The 20,210-nt window shown below is 47.1% G+C and overlaps 6 protein-coding genes across 8 annotated transcripts; 4 read left to right on the top strand and 2 right to left on the bottom strand.

Moving 5' to 3' along the window:
* Nucleotides 1–1,742: 1,742 nt before the first annotated feature.
* Nucleotides 1,743–4,748, bottom strand: SPPG_06301. 3 transcript variants are annotated; one of them, XM_016754519.1, is made up of 16 exons: nt 4,689–4,748; nt 4,592–4,617; nt 4,467–4,523; nt 4,256–4,406; nt 4,113–4,182; nt 3,860–4,046; nt 3,693–3,797; nt 3,473–3,623; nt 3,246–3,410; nt 3,070–3,186; nt 2,797–3,007; nt 2,659–2,731; nt 2,356–2,588; nt 2,201–2,299; nt 1,999–2,137; nt 1,743–1,939 (listed from the first exon to the last, which is right to left on the bottom strand). In XM_016754519.1, the coding sequence occupies exons 1-16, from the start codon at nt 4,729–4,731 to the stop codon at nt 1,811–1,813; spliced, it is 1,956 nt and encodes a 651-aa protein (XP_016606663.1). In that variant the 5' UTR covers nt 4,732–4,748; the 3' UTR covers nt 1,743–1,810. The 3 variants fall into 3 exon arrangements, with proteins under 3 accessions (XP_016606663.1, XP_016606662.1, XP_016606661.1); XM_016754518.1 differs by having other exon boundaries at nt 2,356–2,585; XM_016754517.1 differs by having other exon boundaries at nt 2,356–2,585; nt 4,256–4,397.
* Nucleotides 4,749–4,859: 111 nt separating this feature from the next.
* On the top strand, nt 4,860–7,309 carry SPPG_06300 (amidophosphoribosyltransferase). Its single transcript, XM_016754516.1, has 13 exons — nt 4,860–4,992; nt 5,056–5,185; nt 5,241–5,326; nt 5,395–5,531; nt 5,601–5,709; nt 5,767–5,896; nt 5,960–6,180; nt 6,248–6,372; nt 6,429–6,502; nt 6,558–6,657; nt 6,714–6,825; nt 6,883–6,973; nt 7,041–7,309. The coding sequence occupies exons 1-13, from the start codon at nt 4,897–4,899 to the stop codon at nt 7,157–7,159; spliced, it is 1,530 nt and encodes a 509-aa protein (XP_016606660.1). The 5' UTR covers nt 4,860–4,896; the 3' UTR covers nt 7,160–7,309.
* Nucleotides 7,310–7,833: 524 nt separating this feature from the next.
* Nucleotides 7,834–8,821, top strand: SPPG_06299 (uncharacterized protein). Its single transcript, XM_016754515.1, has 4 exons — nt 7,834–8,122; nt 8,181–8,325; nt 8,387–8,498; nt 8,555–8,821. Exons 1-4 carry the CDS (start codon nt 7,977–7,979, stop codon nt 8,641–8,643), a joined length of 492 nt encoding a protein of 163 aa, XP_016606659.1. The 5' UTR covers nt 7,834–7,976; the 3' UTR covers nt 8,644–8,821.
* Nucleotides 8,822–9,347: 526 nt separating this feature from the next.
* On the bottom strand, nt 9,348–12,030 carry SPPG_06298 (uncharacterized protein). The gene is made up of 7 exons (XM_016754514.1): nt 11,828–12,030; nt 11,659–11,767; nt 11,160–11,592; nt 10,373–11,097; nt 9,769–10,315; nt 9,552–9,707; nt 9,348–9,494 (listed from the first exon to the last, which is right to left on the bottom strand). Exons 1-7 carry the CDS (start codon nt 11,884–11,886, stop codon nt 9,394–9,396), a joined length of 2,130 nt encoding a protein of 709 aa, XP_016606658.1. The 5' UTR covers nt 11,887–12,030; the 3' UTR covers nt 9,348–9,393.
* Nucleotides 12,031–12,152: 122 nt separating this feature from the next.
* SPPG_09361 (uncharacterized protein) lies at nt 12,153–13,923 on the top strand. Its single transcript, XM_016757520.1, has 7 exons — nt 12,153–12,214; nt 12,280–12,544; nt 12,611–12,714; nt 12,782–12,839; nt 12,893–13,024; nt 13,098–13,315; nt 13,382–13,923. The coding sequence occupies exons 1-7, from the start codon at nt 12,183–12,185 to the stop codon at nt 13,803–13,805; spliced, it is 1,233 nt and encodes a 410-aa protein (XP_016606657.1). The 5' UTR covers nt 12,153–12,182; the 3' UTR covers nt 13,806–13,923.
* Nucleotides 13,924–13,940: 17 nt separating this feature from the next.
* On the top strand, nt 13,941–20,003 carry SPPG_09360 (uncharacterized protein). Its single transcript, XM_016757519.1, has 32 exons — nt 13,941–14,676; nt 14,773–14,912; nt 14,987–15,093; nt 15,155–15,279; nt 15,346–15,431; nt 15,526–15,685; nt 15,749–15,803; nt 15,860–15,917; nt 15,981–16,045; nt 16,108–16,221; nt 16,288–16,326; nt 16,394–16,504; nt 16,569–16,658; nt 16,710–16,866; nt 16,951–17,049; nt 17,102–17,181; nt 17,239–17,364; nt 17,430–17,532; nt 17,595–17,689; nt 17,745–17,791; nt 17,863–17,990; nt 18,058–18,200; nt 18,264–18,350; nt 18,432–18,479; nt 18,543–18,582; nt 18,647–18,749; nt 18,815–18,845; nt 18,900–19,024; nt 19,096–19,172; nt 19,238–19,520; nt 19,585–19,743; nt 19,818–20,003. The coding sequence occupies exons 1-32, from the start codon at nt 14,645–14,647 to the stop codon at nt 19,897–19,899; spliced, it is 3,195 nt and encodes a 1,064-aa protein (XP_016606656.1). The 5' UTR covers nt 13,941–14,644; the 3' UTR covers nt 19,900–20,003.
* The last annotated feature ends 207 nt before the right edge of the window (nt 20,004–20,210 follow it).

Genomic DNA, 20,210 nt, shown 5'->3' with positions numbered 1-20,210 from the left:
CAGTGCTCAGCAGCTTCAGCCATGCCTTGGCAACAATTACCTGAAGAATAGAGAACATCACAAACCTTCCAGACCTTCTAAGAGTGCTTACATGATGATTTACCCCTTTAAATCATTCACACACGCGTCTGTGATCATTCTGATTACTCTAAGTCCAATTCCCCATGTTGTAACTTAGCCAAATCAGATGTGAACTGTCTAATGACATCCCAGCATGATCTCACATGATTTATAGATCATACAGCGTGGTTTAAGCCTGAATCTCAACAGTTCCTGGGTACTTCTTGTTGTCTGCCATGGTGATCTGAGCTCCTGCCAGGGGCTCAACAGTAAGCTGTGCCTTCCTCACAAAGTCTTGAGAGACATAGAACTGGTCAGCTCCATTGTCCAAGAGGATGGTGACTGGGATGCCTTGAGCTGAGCCATTGACAATGAGGAGCTGGTTCCTGGGGATAGCTGTTCCTGGTGTCTTGCCCAAAGAGTATGGGGCAACTTCTGGTTCCTGGGGTACTGGGGGGTTCTGGGTTTCATGGGTTTTACTGGTGTCCTGGGGTGTCCGGGGTTTCTGGGTTTCTCTAGTGTCCTGGGTTCTCCCAGGGCTCTGGGATTCTCTGGTGTCCTGGGAGTTCTGGTGGTTCTGGGGTTCTGTGGTGTCTCTAGGCCTCTGAGGTTGTCTAGACTTCTTGGGTTCTCTGGTGTTCTGGGGGTTCTGGTGGTTCTGGGTAGTCTGGGGGTCCTGGGTCTTCTGGGTTTTCTGGTGGCTCTGGGTAGTCTGGGCATGTGAAAGGGATGTCTGAGCCCCAGGGCCCCCAGGAGAAGGACAAGCTGAACTGTAGATGACAATACAGTACAGATTAACTCAGAGATATAAGACAGATAGTTAGTTCCTAGTATGCCATAAAGCCATATACTAATCCCTCCATGGGATCTCACTACTAGCACCCATCTTACTGAGGTACAGATGGACTAGGCCATAGGTACTGCTGTATCACCTAAGTCACTGGATAGAGTTACCTTCTACTACAGCACTCCAGCTCTTGCCCAGTAGTTAGGATAGTTACAGTATGGTAGATTCCATGGCCCGAACCTACAAGAGGATGGTGTACTTGTGTCAACATCTTGTCACATATTGAGCTTTGCACCACCACCCTTTCACAGCAAGGGATTTGGTTAATTGTGAACTGAGCAGGACTTAGAGGCTTTGGTGCAGGTGATCAGGCCATTGAAGTGCTCTGTTAGGTCCCTGTAAACCTAGGGTTAGGGTTGAGAAGCTGGTTGTGGGGATTTAGTGTTGCTATGGCTTCTGCCTTGCAACTTTGCTCTGTTGAATAAATTCTTATATACATAATTCTTGGATAAATTCCTATGCTAAAACTACAGCATCACCATAACTGATTTGTTGGTGGCAATACCAATACTTTCCAATTAGGTGACAGTCAAATTCCTGCATGGGTTGTATAAAATATACTAAAAAAAAGTCTAAGTTGCAGTAATTGTGGGCACCACACCCCTTTTCTTGGTTGTGGTAGCTGCATTTCCCATCTCAAAAACTGAGATAAACATCCACATGCCCTCATCTGACTAGTCTGTGACATCCCCAGGCATTTCATATCACTACAATTTCCTAAATATCTTTATATTAAGCATATCTAATATTTAAGGTAAATAATCCTAAAAGGAATTGAAATCAATATCTACTGGTGGATATTGATCATGTACTCATCTATTCACAATGGGGAAAATTTGATAAATCAAGTTTGCAGTGTATTAATGAGCCATTATTATGCTGTCACATAGTCAATCATCCAGATCACTGTTGCTTAAGTAGCTCCTGGAATGTATTCTCTATGCAATGCCTCAGTTCCTTGTATGTGACAATCAAACAGGACTGTTCATCGCGACTGGTCAGCATTAGCTTCTCATCGATACCAGCATCCAGCTGCAAATGAGGATAATCAGCAATGCATTATTGCATTCCAGTTGCAACACGCCTCTAACCTTATTTAGACACTGGATAACATGTGCCATATCGACAATAGGACTTCCATTTTCATCTACCTGGTGAAAGACATAGTCGCGAAATAGCTTTAGCAGGTATCGATCACCGGTCTCCGTCCATGTCGGATCCATGTTGAATCTAAAACGCTCAGTCTTAGTATAGATTGCTATCATCTAAAGAATGTGGCACGTGATAACATACTCTGGTCGCTCATTGATAAAGCCTAGTTTGCATAGTAGACGCACCAGGCGACCATTCTCCAATTCCCGGCAAAGATCACCTTCCAAAAGGTCATTGTAGCTAACTACTGTTAATATGGACGTAGCTAAAAGTACAAGAATATTTCATCCACTTACTGATGAGCACTGTTAATTTCGTGCAGAATTCGGGGTCCAATCATGGTGACCACATCGTCTATGCTCTTGTAGCTACTCGGCTTGCTCAGAAGATATAGGATGACATTCTTCATGTCCACAGAATAGTGGCGAACAATGTACTCTATTGATTTGGGAAGGTTGTGAACGGCTGCGAGAGAGCCACATGCAAGGGCAACGATCAGTTGCCCAAAGTGAAGCAAGTCCTCTTGCTGCTTCGGGGAATAGCCGTCACCAATTTGTCTGGACGACTATGGATCGACGCTATGTAGCAAAGAATAGTACCTGATGACTTGGGATATTTTTGCCAGCATCATACGTGAGCATATCAAAGATTCCGCAACAGTTTAATCGTATCCTTAAGGAGATACGGGGTTGGTCCCGATCATCAACTGACGTGAAAGTCGAATGGCCGAGCCGTACCTATTCTTTCCTGTCATTAGTATTTTGCTCGGTTCAATAGTTCTCGCTGCCAATCCAGCCGAATGAATAGTTTTCAATGCTGAGGCTAGCTGCGTTATGAAGCTCCATAGGTTCTTCTCCGGGACACCGGTGTTCGAATGTGATGGGTGTGAGAAATACTTTGCATAAATAGTTGTCGAAAGAGGATGATAATCATACACGAAAACTAATGCTACTCGGATTATAATGTTACTAATTTCTTTTATCGGCAAAACTCTGCGAGAGCTCACTCACAATGATCACCAAAAGCCTTAGTGGTGAATGCTTCCCGGATTGACACGATGTTTGCATGCCTTATTCGCCGCCATCCCTCTATACTCGACATCGCACCTTCATTTGATAATCGAAAGCCTGAGGCAAGGATGATGAGATTCGAGAAGATCGCTTATATTGTGCCGGTTCAAATTTACCTTCGACCCTTCGCAATACGTAAGGCTTCCCATCGATGGAAGAAAAGGCTTTGTAAACCCATGTAGGATACCCAAAAACCTTGGTGCTTCTATCGCGATGCAAGTCTAATGGATAGAAGGTGTGATAATGATGTATTTCTACCGGTAACTGTTGGTAATCAGGCGCTAGATATCCAGCAATTATTCACGTTAATCTGGCGTTCTGGATTCATGGAGAGGCAGCTTACAGGTCGGATCCAAAACTTGTTGCACAGCTTCGCTTTTCCGTTGTAGTTCTTCTCTTAGGCGGTCGGACATAAAGAAGGCGTGAATGGTTTTCTGATGTGGATGAAGATTAGAGATATGGGGAAGGGCGGAGCTGTAGAGATGGTACTGAAGCTGTTGGATTATGAGTTATTTATGAATGCGTTCGGAGAAGTACTTATGCAGGGCTTAGGAAAAGCGTACCGGTTGCTGAGGTGCCAACACCGTCATCTGCTGTTGCTGTTGCTGCACGAAGTATGGATCTACCTGTGCATTTTGCTGGTAATAGGATGCATGCGACTGTGAGCTCTTAAGGGATAGATAACTCTTGAGCAAATTTGAGTTGGATCTAAGCTAAAAGGTACACGCACCGGTCGCTCCGTGAGTGTTTGCTGTCCACTGAGACTCATTCGATTCATGGAATGGCCCAAAGTAGATAAGTCTGAGATTCCGACTTGTGGAGGGGGCACCACAAATGGTGAGGCAGGATCGTGGACTGTGCTCGTTGATACAGACCCAGAGCGATTGTATGGTGACAGCTCAAACGGCTGCACTTCGCTGCGGTATCAATATCGCACATTAAATACGGTGGGGGACGTTTGCACCTCGCCCGCCTGTACACACCTGTCCCCGGCGCCATACTGTTCGTACGTCGCACGTTGGGCTGCAGGTAGTTGCTGGGCAACTGTTGGTTCTATGTCACATCAGTAAGGAAACTGCGCGCATAACCTGCTTGGGACCGTAACGATATGGCACCTCAGCCTCACCACTTGCTTTAGGTGGAAAGGATGCGAGGATATCCCCAGCAAGCGATTTTGTCGGAGTGAACACGGGGGAATCGACACGCAGCTTAGTTTTAGTTTCTGCGACAGGACTTGAGTTGGACTGCGATCCCGAAGGCGGCTTGCTCTGAACACCCTCCAGTGCATCCTATAAATTTCAAGAACCGTCGTCTTTCTAACATTTCATAATACTCACAGCGTCATGGTTGTACTCGCAACCCCTGTTCTCGTATTTACAATAACCGTGTATGACCTTGAGTTGAATATGCTTAATGTCCGGCATCCTGCCAGCAAAGCTGACGGGGCGATGGTTGGACTTACTACATTCCTACATAGCCGGCTCTTTGCTAGCGTTGACCGGGTTGAGTGAGTGAATGGTAAAGTAGCCTTCTTCAGACCGTTACCTAACCGTACCCACCATTCCGTGGGGGGGTTCTGGCCCCTGGCATGTCCGTTTGCATGGCAATGTTGGAACAAATGCACACAGATTAGAAGGCGGACCTTGGATCCAGGTCACACCTGGTATGGCTTTTGGGTGTGACTCAGATGTGTGGCGCAGCACGAATTGGTCCGATCAAGAAGTTGAAAACGAAACGCTTTGAGTGTCTGACACATTAGCAGCGGACATGTGCGGCATCACTGCTGTGATTCTGGCCGACTCGACGGCGAGCGCCAGTGCAGAGCTATACGAAGCACTCGGATTATTACAACATCGGGGCCAGGTGAGGTCGATCAGCTGAGGGGATCGGACCTGAGGATTTGACCAAGCATACTTTTTGCTCAAGGATGCCGCTGGTATAATTACCTGTGGTCACAAAGGTCGATTGTATCAGTGCAAGGGTAATGGAATGGTGAGGGATGTGTTTGAACCTCGACAGCTCGTTGGCTTGCAGGGGTCACTAGGTGTTGGTCATGGTAAGAGGGGACTTGCTCTTCACTAGAAGAACGGGACCTAAAGGAGTTCTGCTAGTTCGCTATCCCACGGCAGGAACCTCTTCAAATGCTGAAGCGCAGCCTTTCTACGTTAACAGTCCCTACGGGATTGTTTTTGCCCACGTATGGGGTACTCACTGCTTGTAGATAAACACTGCCTTTAAGCTAATTCAGGATATTCCCTATTGAAGAATGGAAATCTCACGAACTCGAAGCAACTTCGGAATTTTCTTGACCATGAAGCACACCGTCATGTCAACACGGATTCTGATTCGGAACTGCTACTAAACATATTTGCCGATCATCTTAATAAGACGGGAAAGTTTCGGTACGAGTGAATTGTATTGTTGATGTCGCTTCAGTACTATATCCTCCGTTACTCATGCCGAGCCGTTAGAGTCAATGAGGACGATATTTTTTCCGCATTGGGCGGCGTTTACAAGCAATGCAGAGGTGGATATGCATGTGTCGGGATGATAGCGGGATTTGGATTGTTGGGCTTTCGCGTGCGTATGATTTCTAGGTTGAGAAGCAACTTCATGATCCGTAACGTATTGGAACAGGACCCTAACGGCATCCGCCCCCTGATATATGGTGAGCGGCAATCAAGTGAGGGGAAAGATTATATGATGGCTTCAGAGAGCGTAGTGCTTGAAGCACTAGGATTCACAAGTTATGTTGATGTTCAACCTGGTATGGCGACCGTATGTGAGCGAAAGAATACAACCTACTCATTGATTCGCTTTATATGAATAGGGGAGGCTGTGATAATCACCAAAAATGGGATCACGAAGAGACAATGCGTTACTGGAAACCCTTTCACCCCAGATATTTTTGAATATGTATATTTTGCCCGGCCGGATTCCATTATGGATGGTGTCTCTGTGTATAAAGCGCGGCTGGCTATGGGCGAGGCTCTGGCCGAAGCCGTTCTCCGTAAGCTTGGGAAACATATGGATGTGGACGTGGTGATTCCGGTACATTGCGGAAGCATCTCCTTCTGAGCATGTGTATGAAGCGCAAACTTAGCCTGAAATACGCCAGGTTCCCGATACTAGCCGTTCCGCTGCGCTTCAAGTTTCCTACAAGTTAAATATCCTCTACCGGGAAGGTTTCATTAAAAACCGATATATTGGGAGGACATTCATTATGCCCGGTCAACAGCTAAGGTAAGTTATGCAAGCCTGCTCATTGTGCACAATACGTCTACATTGTGTAATTGTAGAAAGAAATCTGTTCGGCGCAAGCTGAACCCAATGCATATGGAGTTCCACGACAAAAACGTGCTACTTGTTGATGGTATGAGGCACCTCGCTAAGTGCGCTGTTCATGCATTTACTCATGTTACGGACAGATTCCATTGTCAGGGGCACTACCTCGCAGGAGATCATTCAGATGGCTCGAGATGCCGGAGCAAAAAAGGTGTACTTCGCATCTTGTGCCCCACCAATTCGGTATAGTAATGATGACTTTGCGTGCACCCGCTGTCTATATAACATCTCCTACGCAGGTATCCTAATGTATATGGCATTGATATGCCTACACGTCAAGAATTGGTTGCGTGGAATCGCACTGATGACGAGGTCGCAGAGGCCATCGGTGCCGACTGCGTTATCTACCAGGTGAGAAGATGACGCGATTTATTTTGCTGACACGTACTGATCCATTGTGACTCGCAGGAGCTCAGAGATCTTGTTCAGTCTGTGGCCAAGTTCAATCCCCAAATAAGTCAGTTTGATGTATCCGTGTTCAATGGATGTTATGTCACAGGTTTGCTGCGCAGGCTTGATTCTCGGTCAGGCTAGTAATTGAAAGTAATGATTCGAATGGATTACAGGCGATATAGATGAAGAATATTTCCTCCATCTGGAACGACTACGAAACGACAACACTAGAGACTCCAGGGAACCGGCTGCCGCGGACGTGATAGGATTGCACAACTCCTTCCAGTCATAGGACCTCAGCAGACATTAGCCATAGGTATCAGATACGGTTGCCCTAGCACCATGTAATTTACATTTTCCCCATACAAAATCATATATGCGTCGCCCGCGCGTGGTGCATTGTAGCGTTACAGCCAGTTAAAGTAATCACATTCAATATGAAATCCTCATGAAGATAAACAATAGAGATAGTCCACTAGCCATTGATAACTACCCTTGTGGCCATCAGATAGTCTACGGTGGGACTCATTGCACCCACTCATATTCTATATAGCCCCCCCCCCCCCCCCCATCTCTCTCTCTCTCTCTCTGTCCTTCTCTTTATTCTGACTCTCAGCATCCGCAACTTCATGAGGAGAATGCCAATGCCAATCTGACGCTGAGGACCTCCTGACGATAACCAGAATTGCCAAGCTACTACAATACTGCTGCAATCGCGATGATGTCTTTGTAGTTTTTCTTATGCTTATTGCCTACTCTAGTTCTGATTTTACTAACATCCTCGGACCGAAAAGACCGTTCGAATCAGACCTACTGTAGGACCTTGTACAGTACAGTACAGTAGTACGTCTTTCGATGTGATGGGCTCAATCACCCGGTTCGACTGCAACTATAACCAGCCCTAATCAGCTGGCTCTGTCTGGTTGTCGCCAAGTGGTTCCATCCGCATATGAGTGTTCGTGCTCAACATTTATTATTGCCAATACTGTACACTGCGAATCAGGATTTGGAGCTATTTCCCAGCCAAACTGCCCATACACTCTGTGCTCTGGAGTCTTCAGCGCAAGCTTGTCCAGGCCTTCCAGGACTTCGGCTGCGCATTGTGAATCATGCTAGATCTACAGGAAGAGGCGAAGAAGCGTAAGGAGCGGTTGGCGGCTTTGAAAGCACTACGCAGTAGTGCTGGAAGTGCTCACAGCGAGAAGCGTACATATGGACAAGAAACAAGCCACAGCCATGGGGATCAGTCGGAGGAGTAGGGACTGTCATCTTGTTCGAGTAGACAGCGGTTAGAGCTAACGCTGTGCCAGCAGATCTCCGCCTGCGGAGGATATCCAAGAGGCCACTTCCGCATCAAATGCACGCGAGGGGAAGAGCAAGGTGGCCACAGTTGAAGAGCACGCAGAGGAGGTGGCGCGTATAGCGTTGGAAACGGAGGCGAAGCGGAAAAGAGAAGTGGTGCGTGGTTCTGTCCAATTCCTTCTTGGTTGCCGCTCAACTGCAAATGGGGTCCTTTCAGGAGTTGCTCGACTTGGCACCGAAAAAGCCAAACTGGGATTTGAAACGAGATCTGGAACAGAGAATGGACAGACTACAACGTAAGACTCAAGGATGCATCGCTGAACTAATAAGTGAGTGTCTTGTCCCATGGCCCCCGGCGTTCAGACCGTCTCACCGCCCTGTTTAGGAGCGAGATTGCGAGAGGAGGGTGATCTGTCACAAGTGTCGGGGGCGGCAGAGGCGGACAGAATGGCAACTGATTCCGATGACGAGTGAACTGCACCTGGGTTTAACGGTCGATTTTATGGGAACATTCTACATTCCAACACACCTCTCCCAGTATGGGTATCGCAAACCGTACATAACGAATAAGCCAACTTCTAATGAACAGCAACTACCATACTGCTATACAAATAAACTGTTGGTTTTCTCCTTGATGACATATTCACTATCCCGATTGTCTTTGGCCCTGTTAATTGTGGGTCCTCATGTTTTGACAGCGGACTCGCAACTGCAGTGCGCAGCATCGAGGCCTTCCGCAAGTTGGCGGAGGTTCAAAACCTAAGAAGAGTAATCATAGTCGCATTGGGGAGGTCTGTCATTGGGACATAACTGCAATCGAAGCAGCGCAAACGAAACTCTGGCGGTTGAAGCCATTCCGAGCTGTTTAAAACCAACAGCTTGCAGCATTCTTGTATCATTTGGGAGAGACCGGTTGCTTTGCAGTGGCGAGGGCGTTTACAGCGGCTGTATGTTGAGTTTGGGATCGGGAAGTGGCGGTCCTTGCTTGGCACCAGAGATCAAAAGTCGAGATGCTGCTTTCAGGCACGAATAAAAGGAAAGAGAAGGGAGAGGGCGGACAGCGGGGCAGCCTTTTTATAGGCAGGCGAATATTACATATGACAGTCCAGTTGGGTCAACTGATATGATCGGGTGCTTAGGTAAGGATTGTTCACTTAATTGTCCTCGACAAGAATGAATGTGCATATATATATATTATTGTGTCGCAGAATGTATGTTCAATGATTATACGCTGGAGAACTTCAACCAGAAGTTTATCATTATGGCAAAAAAAAGGACAATCACCAACACTGTAGGCCCAACGCGATCGTCGTATGGGCCGGCATCTGGATGGTGCCGAGATTAGAACAGGTCAAGCATACCTAAACCTAAAACCAACCCACCTCGGTTTCGAATCTTGTGCGCTCTCCATTGGTACAAAAACAAAGAATACACCATGAACATCATGGCAACGAGGGTGAAGATCAAACCAGATATTTGGCCAACACGATCGCCAAAGTTGAGCAAACCGAGTGCCAACCCTCCGAGAACGATACAGACTGTAGTAGAGGAGTGATTAATCGCCTAGTGACAACTGGGTCAAACAATTCAGATACTTACAATGCAACCATGACAGGAATGTCCGCTCATTTGCAAAGAAGACCTTCGGCTCAACACGGACGGGTAAGGCGATGCGCTTTTGTGGAGTGGTGGTCGACGCGCCTCTGCTTTGGGGTGAGTCCCGCTTAAACAGGTTACCAAAGCCACCCGCCCAAGAGAATGGGCGCTGTCGATGAGTGCCGCGATTGAACGATGATGATCCGTTTTGACCACCCCCTATCCCCAACAAAGGGGTTCTCTCATCCGAATCCTCCACATCCTCCGAGGGATGTTCCACAATAACCTCCACTGAGTCAGCGTCCGACTCGTTCCGCAGGTTAGACTTTGTCCTTCGTAGATGGCCATTCGTCCGCCCACGTTCCATCGAACTCTCCCTCGACGATGGCAATCCCGTTGAGGACCATTCTAAGGACCGCCAGTCCGCTGGAACAGGCTTCCGAATGTCTTTGTCCATCTGCGGAAGCCAGAAGGGGAGGAGCGAAACCCGGTTCTCCAGAAGCGTTGCAACACCGTGTATGAACTTGGAGAACTTTGGCACCTCTTCCACCTATAATGTAGCGCATTGGATTAAATGTATAGCCACAATTTTACACAGATGACGTACCAAGTGACTATTCACGAGCTCATCTACCCATTTGGGAACTTCGGCACCATGCTGCGTTTGCAGCTTCACCTCGAGGATTGCATACGGAAAAGGACACACATCCTCACTCGGAAGATAATCAAACGGAGCAGTTGTTCCGGCGTCTACGCGTCGCCAGTTATCGCCAGATCTCGGGCGGTCTTCATTATCTTCTCGAATCATGGTCAGTTCTGTGTCGAGGCTGATTCTCACTCGAGCATCACCCGGGAGTTGGAACGCGGTGCGATTATAAAACGTTCGCACTACTGGGTGAAGCTGCTTCTTCAGGACACTTTCCTGGACTTCGCGGGCAAGTGTCTCTAAATGTTCCAGTTCTTTCTCGCCTTTTGCTTTCTTGTCCCTCAATTTTTGAATGATTTTGGAATAATCGAAATCTCCTTTCAAGTAAGCATTCACATATTTCTCCTTGATTGGAAATCGTGATTTAACACTCTGCTCTCCAGTCCAATCCTCCCGATGCGTTTTCCTCTCTACAAATATTTCAGTTTGATCCATGTTTCCATACCACCGGAGGCGGATAGCTTCGGCCCCTTCCGTCTTTTCAAGCCGTCCAAGATAAAGGTCAAAAGAGTCGTTATCAAAGTAAATGGAGGAAATCGCCGGGTCTGGTTCCTTTTTGCCTTTGGCGCTAAATACGAGGACGGGAAGATACTTCAGAATGATGCACTTGACTTCCGTCACATTGTCTGCAATTAATACGGTCATTAGAGCAAGCGTCTATGGAAAAATTTCAGCTGTATCAACCCACCTGGATGAACCCAGTACTTTGTCGTCCGTCGAACAAAATTTTGCTGACTTCCGCCTGCATTGGCGTTTTCTTGGCTTCGCTGTCCTCCAGTACGAATAGTGTCAAAAAGCTTGGAGAGCCTAAGGATCAGACTATCAAAACTTTGCTTGTAGAATGGACGGGCGTTCATGCGGATCATGAACGTAGGTTTCAGCATGAATGAAGTGTGTTTGTCGTGTTTCTTCAAGATCTTTAGAAAACCGGAATAATTGAGCCGAATGAACTTTGAGAGTTCGGTGACCTCCATCGTAATCCTGCTGATCTCCTCCTCCACGCGATTGAACCGCGCTTCGTCGGCATCCTCTGACGACGCCAAGATGGAGTCAACTACAGCTTCGCAATGCTGAACGCGACGGGTAAGTTCATCCCCTTTAATGTTTCGAAACGCTGCGACCTAGAAGTTTGCAAAACAATTTAACGGTCCACTGGCTATACAGAGTAACCTGGCTCAGCCACTAACCTTTTCCAACTCACGCTCTAAAGTCTCAACGAACGCGGCCTCCTTTTGCTCATTAAAACCATCATTTTTAAGTCCAGTCTTCAACTGACGCTTGAGCTCATCGTAGTCGCTAAAAGCAGAACGAAAAATAAACCGTGGTGTCAAACTGCTCCCACGCGTCGCGACTTACATGTAATAGAACCTCCACTCTTGATAGAGGGAGTTTGCGAGTTGAAGACCGAATTTCATGATGGAAGTTGCGAATGTTCACAGAACAAGAAACGGGGCTTTTACCCTCCGGTGCTCCTTTTATAACCTCAACAAATGGCCCTTTTCTTGCATTATCGCTCGTGGCAAGAACCAACCGGAGCTGCACGTGCAAAACGACAAAAAAGGGAATGCAAAAGAAACAGCGCAGAAGGAAAGAAACAACGGGCAGAATTCATAATGTCACATGACATACTGTAATGGCACAGAAACTGGTCAACATTGGTGCATTGGTTTTGGGACAGGGACCGAAACAAGTTGGATTTTGTTAAAGATACATGGGGGAGATGACAACCGACTCAACCAAAACGTAAGTGTCCTTTTGGGAGCAGAATGATGGGTTCTTTCTTATGCACCCTGTCTCTGGCCGTTTAGAACGCAGAAAAAGCGCAAATGGGATGTATCCGAGGCTGGAGAGCCGGAACCTCAGCGGGTCAAAGTATCTTCGCCATCGCAGCAAACTCCAAGCAGTGTTACCCCGCCCGACCAGACCATTGACAGTGAAACAGCTGCACAACAGGCATTGGAGAAGGCAACTGCTGCAGCTTCGCGGATCCTTTCCCAGCTCGCTGCGCAAACTAGTGGCAAAGGATCCGTGCCGCCCCTTGATCTACCCTCTCTGAGCGCAAAACTTGGCGTGGTGAGTTTTGTTGGACGCAACTTGTGGTAATATATATGATTAAATCCTGATTGTCTGCATCTCCAGAAAGAGGAGTTCATGAAAGATGTCCCAATTAACGACATCAAGAACCGATATCTCCTCACAAAAGGGGCAACCCAGTTGAAGATTAAGCAAGATACTGGGGCGGAGTATGTATTGTTGCGGTTGTGTGGACGACGCCTTCAGCAGCTTACAATGTTACTCTTCAAATGACAGTGTCATTACTCGTGGAAAATATTATCCTGATAAGAATTTGGCAACGGAAAGAGATCCGGTAAGTCAAGATCGAGCGAGTCAGTCATGAATAGTTAGAATAACATTTCGCAGCCTCTCTATCTGCACGTCTCAGCGGCTACACAAGAGGCTTTGGATGCGGCACTGGCTGCTATCGATGAGCTCATCAATCAAGCTCCACCTGCCTTTCCCGAAGAGCGAAGGCCTAGCGGACACGGTCCGGGAGTGAGTTTTGCCAATCGTTCTCCTTATCGACGAACAGAACGGTGGCATCTCATGCTTTTCCTTTGTACCATAGGGTGCTGCTAGACAGCTGTTTTCGGCAAAAGTATTTGTGGGGATTGAACCTGACAGAATGTTCAATGTTCGGGCAAAGCTGGTCGGTCCTGGCGGGCAGTATGTCAAGCATATACAGCAGGAAACTTCCACAAAGGTTCAGCTGAAAGGCCGCGGGTCGGGGTACATCGAACAGCTATCGGGCCAGGAGGCACCAGAACCTCTACATATTCATGTGACGTAAGGGTCTACAGCAAATATTCCGCTCTCTAATTCCGCTCTCTAATGTCCTACTTTAATGCCCAGAGGTCATGCACAGGAATCTGTCGACGCGGCGAAACGTCTTTGTGAGAATTTGATTGAAACAGTGAAGACGGAATACGAGCGTAGTAAGCAACAACGTGCAGCATTTAGACCTCCACCACAGCCTCCTCGTCCTGCGTACCCTTCATATCCGGGTGCCCAGGCCTATCCGGCGCCATATGGCCACACTGGAGGTCAGTGGGGAGACGCACAATATGCCCAGTATAGCGGATATGACCAATACGCACAGTATGGTGCTTATTACGGTTACGCTGATCCGTATGCAACGGCCGCGATGGCAGCACCACCTCCTCCGCCACCACCAGCTACATCACCCGGTGACAATGCACCACCTCCACCCCCTCCTCCTGACTCTGAATATCACGCGGTTCCTCCCCCTCCTCCTCCGAATGGAAATCCAAATTAGTCTATATCATGTAGATAGTACAATGAAAGACGCGATTCATCGCATGAATATTGCTCTACTTCGTTTGCAGATGTCATGTGTATTTCGTAAGCGTAATTTGTCCACATTTGGGTCCCACGTCTTATCGTTTTCCCTAATGGACAGTGCAACGAGATCTCTCCAATGTTCTTCGCAACCTCCGGCGCGAAGATCCTTAGCATTCCATCTACCAGCTACGATGAAAGTGCCAGTGAACCCAGTGATCACCCTTCTCGCACCCAGTCACTAGTTTGCCTGAAAGCCTGCCATGACACCGGGCTTTTCGCTGCTATTTCCCGCGATACAATTTACTTGTGGTCCACTAGAGTATGTTCTGCAATAAGCACTATTTATCCTTGAAGGTCGAGCACGGGTGGCAAAAGAGCGCGTTTGCCACGGCGGATATTGGATTCTACGACCCACTATCTTTATGATACTTTGTTCGGCCCATTGACATATCTTATCTGCAGCCCGCCGTACTTCTCTCGCTGGTGAAACGCTCGGACGCTACGGTTCTAGAAGATGGCGAGAATGTGGACTTGATTTGGAAGCCAGACGGGACGGCGCTTGTTGTCGTGGTACGCATTTTTGAGATTGAGCTTGTTGGTAGACGTGAACTTGGGACTTGCCTAGTAATATATCATCTGGATTATACTTGTTACATTACATGCGAACCTCAGACAAATAAAGGATTCTTGCATTTCTACGACGTCCACGGTATCAATAGCAAATTGTACGAGTTCCAGTTCTCTGTGCCACACCATTATCTCACCGGCCCGGGGGAGGGACGCGGAATTCCAAGCAAAGCGCTACGCTTCAAAATGGCATTAGATATTGATACCGGAGTTCAATGGTACGAGATATTACAGTTGCCGGTAGATGTTCAATGGCTAGTCTATTGAAGATACCCGAGAATTAAATGGATCTTGCCGTTGGTTGGATATTTCAGTGGGATAGGGTTGAAAAACGAGCTGATCCTCTGTACTCAACGATCGCCCTCCTTACTTTCTCTCTCGTGGAATGGCGAAGTGAATCTGGCGGGAACTGTTTCATTACTGGACTTGGACTTCTATGAAGATGGAGGAGACGGTAAGATTGGCGTATTTCCAGATGCAACCTGTAATTAACTCGAGGAATATTTTGTCGACTTTTCATCTATATAGGTTTGGCGCAAATAGTAGCCAATGCATCAATGGATCTCTTTGCATGGGTAACAGTAACGGGCAACGCGTACTTGGCTCAGCGGGGAAAAGGTGTCCGCAACACACCTGTACGTGAGACACAACGCCAGAATGATACCTTACAGTGAATTCTAATGCCTTGTTTCTAAGGGAAGTAAAGGTGTAATGTCAACTTGGTCCGGCCTACGCTTCTACGGTGGAGAAGAAAATGATGCAAGGTCTACATACGTTGCGATCAACTCTCTGTTCCATCTGGTTGCAGTTGGAACAACCACGTAAGCTATAGATGGGCAGGCAGAATAATAAACTGAAAGATAACGAACTGTCTTAATGCCATGCAGTGGTGAAGTGCATGTCTTTTCTCTGACGGAAGACCGATCCGAGCTACGCTTTTCCCATAAATGCACTGTAGAATCGGCTGGAGGCGGTAAGTGACTCTAAAGGGATTTACAGAAATCCCAAGAGGCTCGCAAGGACATGGAAAGGTCCAAGCTGTGGATACTGATGTGACGCCCTGATAGGTTACGGATCAGTTCAATTGGGTGCAGTGAGTGCATTGCACTGGTCACGAGATGGTTATGCATTAGCAGTTGGGTGGATCATTGGTGGCTTGTCAGTGTGGAGTACCTTTGGACACCTGTTGATGTGCACGGTCTCAGAGGATGTTCTTGCTCAGCAAGTGTAAGTGGTGTGCCAGACATGTCGGTTAAAAATGGGTTTTGATGTTATTCGGGGTCCCTCTAGAGAGGATAGTAGTGATGCATCAATGGAGCAGTATTTCTCAGGCGTTAGAGATCTGGTATGGATGCGCGAACCATTGGATTGGACTGTGAACTGAAGACATACTCTTTCCAGTTTTGGGGGATCGGAAGCTATGAGCTCCATGTTCTTCCTGTTGAGATCTTCAGCCATGGTACGGGTGCTTTTTGCTGAGGTCTGCACACACCAGCAAACATAACCCACCTTCCTTTTGAAGATCCCATCACAGAGATATCGGTCTTGCAGTTTGCAAAGTCTGCCCTCGCTTGTTCCAATATTCAGGTGATATGGCATCTTGGTCTTCCTCTACACTTTACTGTGACTGAACTGTTTTCGTTATATAGGACAACAGTCGATGTATAATCCTTGTCCAGGATGATAAACTTCTGCTATACGAGGGCAATTACTGGGACTTTGATGTTATGAATCTGGATATGCCGCAGTGGGACACAATACAGGTTCGTACGTTGATGATCCTTAACCACATTCATTTGACTTAACCGCTCTTCCGATCTTGCGGTAAGATACCGACAATGTATATCACTCAAAATTGGCCAATTAAGGTGTGATGGATCTATTGATAATGATAGTATTGCAGAGATGCACACTTGACACCTGTAGCCGTTCTAGCATACATCAATCAACTCTACTGGACACTACGTGGCCATCGCAGGAACCAAAGGTTTGGCACATTACAGCGCGGTTTCCAATCGATGGAAGCTGTTTGGAAATGAGCAGCAGGTGCTTTTAATTATTTTTCAATTGCTAATTACGAATATTAATAAAATGCGGACTTGTTTTTCAGGAGCAAAGTTTCACGGTCACCGGGGGAATGCTCTGGTATCGAGATATTCTCATTGTAGCATGTCAAGATCTTGACACGCAGAATCATGAGGTACGGTGCGGTGGCCGTTTATTCTTGAGCCGCTACTGAATGCTGGAACAGCTGCGCTTCTTCTCCCGTGAAACCAACTTGTCCTCTACACTTGCACTCCACACTGAGCGGTTGCCGCGGTGCATTGTAGCCATGAACTGTCTAGATGCGAATTTGCTTATATATGCTGCCGATAATGTGATGCGATTTTACTCAATCACAACAGAATGTACGGCACTATTTGAGGGGTCGTGGAATCTAACTGGATCGATATAGTCCGGTCTAATCGCTCTTCGTTCGGTATTTTCCACAGCTGAACGTGTAAGGTTGGCCCTTCAACAGCAAATATCCCTGGAAGGAGTTATAATGAATCCGTCCTCAGTCCAAAGCATTTCGTGGTATTCACCGGCTGGTAAGTTGATCCCATGTATTCATTGATTGCGAATCCCTCAATATTGCGCTAGGTGAAGGGACGGTTGAGGATATCATACATGCACCGGTGGTCATTTTGAGCTGCGGAGAGCTCAGCATTCTGCGCGAATTGGTGAGCTAATGAACTATATACCATCTAATGCATTTTGGCTTACGTATTTGGTCCTAGTGGGATGGTGGATGGGAAATGATTGGGCTCTCAGACAAGATCGAGTTCTTCTGGGTGTCCAGGCATCAAGATCGCGTTGGTGACTTGGTGAATTCCCTCTGGGCATATGATGCCTCCGGTTTCAAGGTCCTACGATTTCGTTCATGTATTGTGCGATAGAATGCTAAAAGCTGATGTGGCCATTCCGCCAGATCTGGGTTAACCTAAATCTCACGAGTGATGAAACATCCGCCCTGGTGCCGAAAGAAAACCTCACCGAATCCCTACAACTCCATGTGGACTTTTACCCCCTCAGTAAGCGACACTGAGTGTTTTGCATGATGTGCTGGCTCTTTTCACTTACATGCAGCGGGTAGCCATAATGATGCACCGGGGAATAATAGCCGGTGTCAATCAGCGCATGACAGTAAGAACAGCGATGAATTGCACTCTATACAGGCTTGACCTTAGGGTGAGTTTTCACACGTGAACACCTGCTCCTTACTTGGGTCTGACTGTCGTTGTAGACGCATCTATTTTTGCACACAATGATCCGCTACATGCTGAGCCAAGGGTGAGTTTCACATCCACCTCTCAATTTAAATACTCGCCCCATTCCTGATATCGTCATTCTGCTGTGTAAAGGTCAGAAAAAGAGGCAATCACATTTGCGGACTATTATCGACACTTGGCGTATTTTGATCACGCGTTGGAGGTACTTTTGCATCAAGTCTTGGAAATTGAAGCCGAAACATATGCTGGCTTTTCTCCAGGTAACATTGGTTCAATCGCCAGCCAAATTCCCTCTCATTGGATTGCTTTGCTCAACTGTTGTTCTAGATGCCATTCTACCTCGCGTGATTCGTTTCTTGGAGCATTTTCCTGATTACTTGGATATAATTGTCCAGTGCGCACGGAAGACGGAAGTTGCACTATGGGAGTATTTTTTTTCGATTGCAGGGGACCCTAAGGAACTATTTAAGGTTGCAACGAGAAGTGAAGTGCATGCTAAACGACTTGCTAATGATATATGCGGATTCGAATAGAAATCTCTTGAGAACGGTTTTCTGAAAACGGCGACATCTTATTTAATCATAATCCAAACTTTGGAACCCGCGACAGTCAGTGGGAAGGTACTCTATTCAATTGGACTCCTCTACGTAGTTCATTGAAATGTGAGATATGCTAACCCGCTGGAAACGGGCTTCCGTTAGCTGGCAGTGGACCTGTTAGAGCGAGCGTTTGAATTAGAGGACTTTGAGGTGCGACGAGACTGTAGTGGGTTGTCTTTTGCCATCACTGTTGCTTAATATCATTCTTGGCAGACGGGCAAGGAGCTTGTGCGATTTTTAACGTCCATCGACGGTATAGATATTTAGCGTCTCGTCGACATAGCGGCCGTTAATAATGCTGTGGTAATAATAATTAGGAGCGGAAGGAGAGATTTATCGAGATATTATTCGATCAAATAGCAATTTTGCGGCTTTCGATAACAGCCAGTCAAAGACTACCGATCAAACGCAAAAATCCAAGTAAGGACTTGTTTATACCAGCTACCTCGACCTAGGACGCTTATCTTTCGAGGCGTCTTACATAGCGCCACAGATGAAGCGAGAATGAGCGACTCCGTAGGTTATTTGTATCTCGTGTGAATTACTGTCTGCTGACGCAATGCTTGCTAGTTCTATCTGGAGATCCTTATTAGCAAGCACGCGCGGCAACTGTTGAGGAAGTATCGACTGAGAGCCTTCGGTCGATTTGCCGTAGCCCTAGATTTCTCGATGGAGGTATGGTTGGAAAAGGAACGGTACGTGGACTCCTTGTTGAGATAATGTTGCTTTGCGGGCAGTTGCTTACCAGAGTGCCATTGCTCATTAGGAATCGAGCTGCTTTGATAGACGATATGCCAATGGCTTTTGCTTCAATACATGAGCAATTTCAATGGCCTTGGCCAAGTAGGTTGATCAAGTAGCCTGAGATGTTCGGTAGCAATCCTCATAAGTATTTCGTTTATCGATAGATGACATGAAACAGATTCAGGCAATCGTCAAAGCCAGTTCCGATCCGCAGACTACTATTCGTCGGAAAACGTATGCCTACGCGGATGGCACATTTGCACGAGCACTTGACGGGGGTGCTACTGAAGCCGGACGTTTACAGTCGCGGGACGACAGCGATCCGGCTCTGAGCGCCTCAACACAGATGCTGCGCAGGAGAGCTAAGACGACTTTCTCTCCCACGAAGAGCGGAATGTCGGGCATTCATCCAGGTGGACTTTCAAAACCCGAAGTCTCTGAAATTTGGTATGTAACTGACTATGTCGGCTGTCAATCTGGTACCCGACTCACAACACGGTTTTATAACCAGGGTATTACTCCAAGCCACCCTGAAATCCGGTTGTAGACAGTGGGCGATTCTGCTCGCCAGCATGCTCATGGACTTGAACATTTTACGTGATCTTTTGAAGGACGAAGAAGGACGCACTCTACTTGGAACTTGGAGGGCTCTCATGTTAGGCACCAATTGGTGAGTGTTGCCCCAGCCTTGACGTGTTGATTTTTGAATTGCAGCGCTGAAGTGCTTGACGTCTTCACGCATAGCCGCGGTTATCGTCAATTGTTGAAAGCAATGGAAGACAATGTTGGCGAGGAGGAAACAGAGTCCCAAGCGGTCACTGATTAGTTTACTGGGAATTGATATATTGGCCGTAGTTCATCAATGATCGTTGTTAAATAGTACACTAATTAATACTTGTCGGTCATTGATCGACTTGCTCAGAACTCAAACCACTGATGAGCCTGTAGCTGTTGACGTCATAGTCGGTGCCGGGTGTGCGGAGACAGGTTTGCATTAGTGTGGCTGTCAAAACATGGACGCCTTTTGTTATCGCTGCCTCTGCTGGCCTTAAAGGGGCAACATTGCGAGCCTCTTTTTGCCAGAGTGTGCCAGTGATTTTCGTAGATATCTCGCAATGTGTGCCTAAGCGAATCATC

Source organism: Spizellomyces punctatus, assembly GCF_000182565.1.
Source record: "Spizellomyces punctatus DAOM BR117 chromosome Unknown supercont1.11, whole genome shotgun sequence".
NCBI classification, from domain to species: domain Eukaryota; kingdom Fungi; phylum Chytridiomycota; class Chytridiomycetes; order Spizellomycetales; family Spizellomycetaceae; genus Spizellomyces; species Spizellomyces punctatus.
This window is presented reverse-complemented; position numbering and strand designations above follow the sequence as displayed.

Excerpts from the sequence above, each read along its gene's own strand:
- SPPG_06301 (XM_016754519.1), bottom strand. The coding sequence starts at position 4,731 with ATGCAAACGGACATGCCAGGGGCCAGAACCCCCCCACGGAATG. Across the intron at positions 4,524-4,591 it reads GCCGGCTATGTAGGAATGTA|GTCATACACGGTTATTGTAA; the intron begins GTAAGTCCAACC and ends ATTCAACTCAAG. Across the intron at positions 2,732-2,796 it reads CTAATGACAGGAAAGAATAG|GATACGATTAAACTGTTGCG; the intron begins GTACGGCTCGGC and ends TATCTCCTTAAG.
- SPPG_06300 (XM_016754516.1), top strand. The coding sequence starts at position 4,897 with ATGTGCGGCATCACTGCTGTGATTCTGGCCGACTCGACGGCGAGCGCC. Across the intron at positions 6,373-6,428 it reads ATGCCCGGTCAACAGCTAAG|AAAGAAATCTGTTCGGCGCA; the intron begins GTAAGTTATGCA and ends GTGTAATTGTAG. Across the intron at positions 6,503-6,557 it reads AAACGTGCTACTTGTTGATG|ATTCCATTGTCAGGGGCACT; the intron begins GTATGAGGCACC and ends TGTTACGGACAG.
- SPPG_06299 (XM_016754515.1), top strand. The coding sequence starts at position 7,977 with ATGCTAGATCTACAGGAAGAGGCGAAGAAGCGTAAGGAGCGGTTGGCG. Across the intron at positions 8,123-8,180 it reads CATGGGGATCAGTCGGAGGA|ATCTCCGCCTGCGGAGGATA; the intron begins GTAGGGACTGTC and ends CTGTGCCAGCAG. Across the intron at positions 8,499-8,554 it reads ATGCATCGCTGAACTAATAA|GAGCGAGATTGCGAGAGGAG; the intron begins GTGAGTGTCTTG and ends CGCCCTGTTTAG.
- SPPG_06298 (XM_016754514.1), bottom strand. The coding sequence starts at position 11,886 with ATGAAATTCGGTCTTCAACTCGCAAACTCCCTCTATCAAGAGTGGAGG. Across the intron at positions 10,316-10,372 it reads AGCTCGTGAATAGTCACTTG|GTGGAAGAGGTGCCAAAGTT; the intron begins GTACGTCATCTG and ends GCTACATTATAG. Across the intron at positions 9,708-9,768 it reads ATTCCTGTCATGGTTGCATT|TCTGTATCGTTCTCGGAGGG; the intron begins GTAAGTATCTGA and ends CCTCTACTACAG.
- SPPG_09361 (XM_016757520.1), top strand. The coding sequence starts at position 12,183 with ATGGGGGAGATGACAACCGACTCAACCAAAAC. Across the intron at positions 12,215-12,279 it reads ACAACCGACTCAACCAAAAC|AACGCAGAAAAAGCGCAAAT; the intron begins GTAAGTGTCCTT and ends CTGGCCGTTTAG. Across the intron at positions 12,840-12,892 it reads TGGCAACGGAAAGAGATCCG|CCTCTCTATCTGCACGTCTC; the intron begins GTAAGTCAAGAT and ends AACATTTCGCAG.
- SPPG_09360 (XM_016757519.1), top strand. The coding sequence starts at position 14,645 with ATGGCATTAGATATTGATACCGGAGTTCAATG. Across the intron at positions 14,677-14,772 it reads ATTGATACCGGAGTTCAATG|TGGGATAGGGTTGAAAAACG; the intron begins GTACGAGATATT and ends TGGATATTTCAG. Across the intron at positions 15,280-15,345 it reads GTTGCAGTTGGAACAACCAC|TGGTGAAGTGCATGTCTTTT; the intron begins GTAAGCTATAGA and ends AATGCCATGCAG.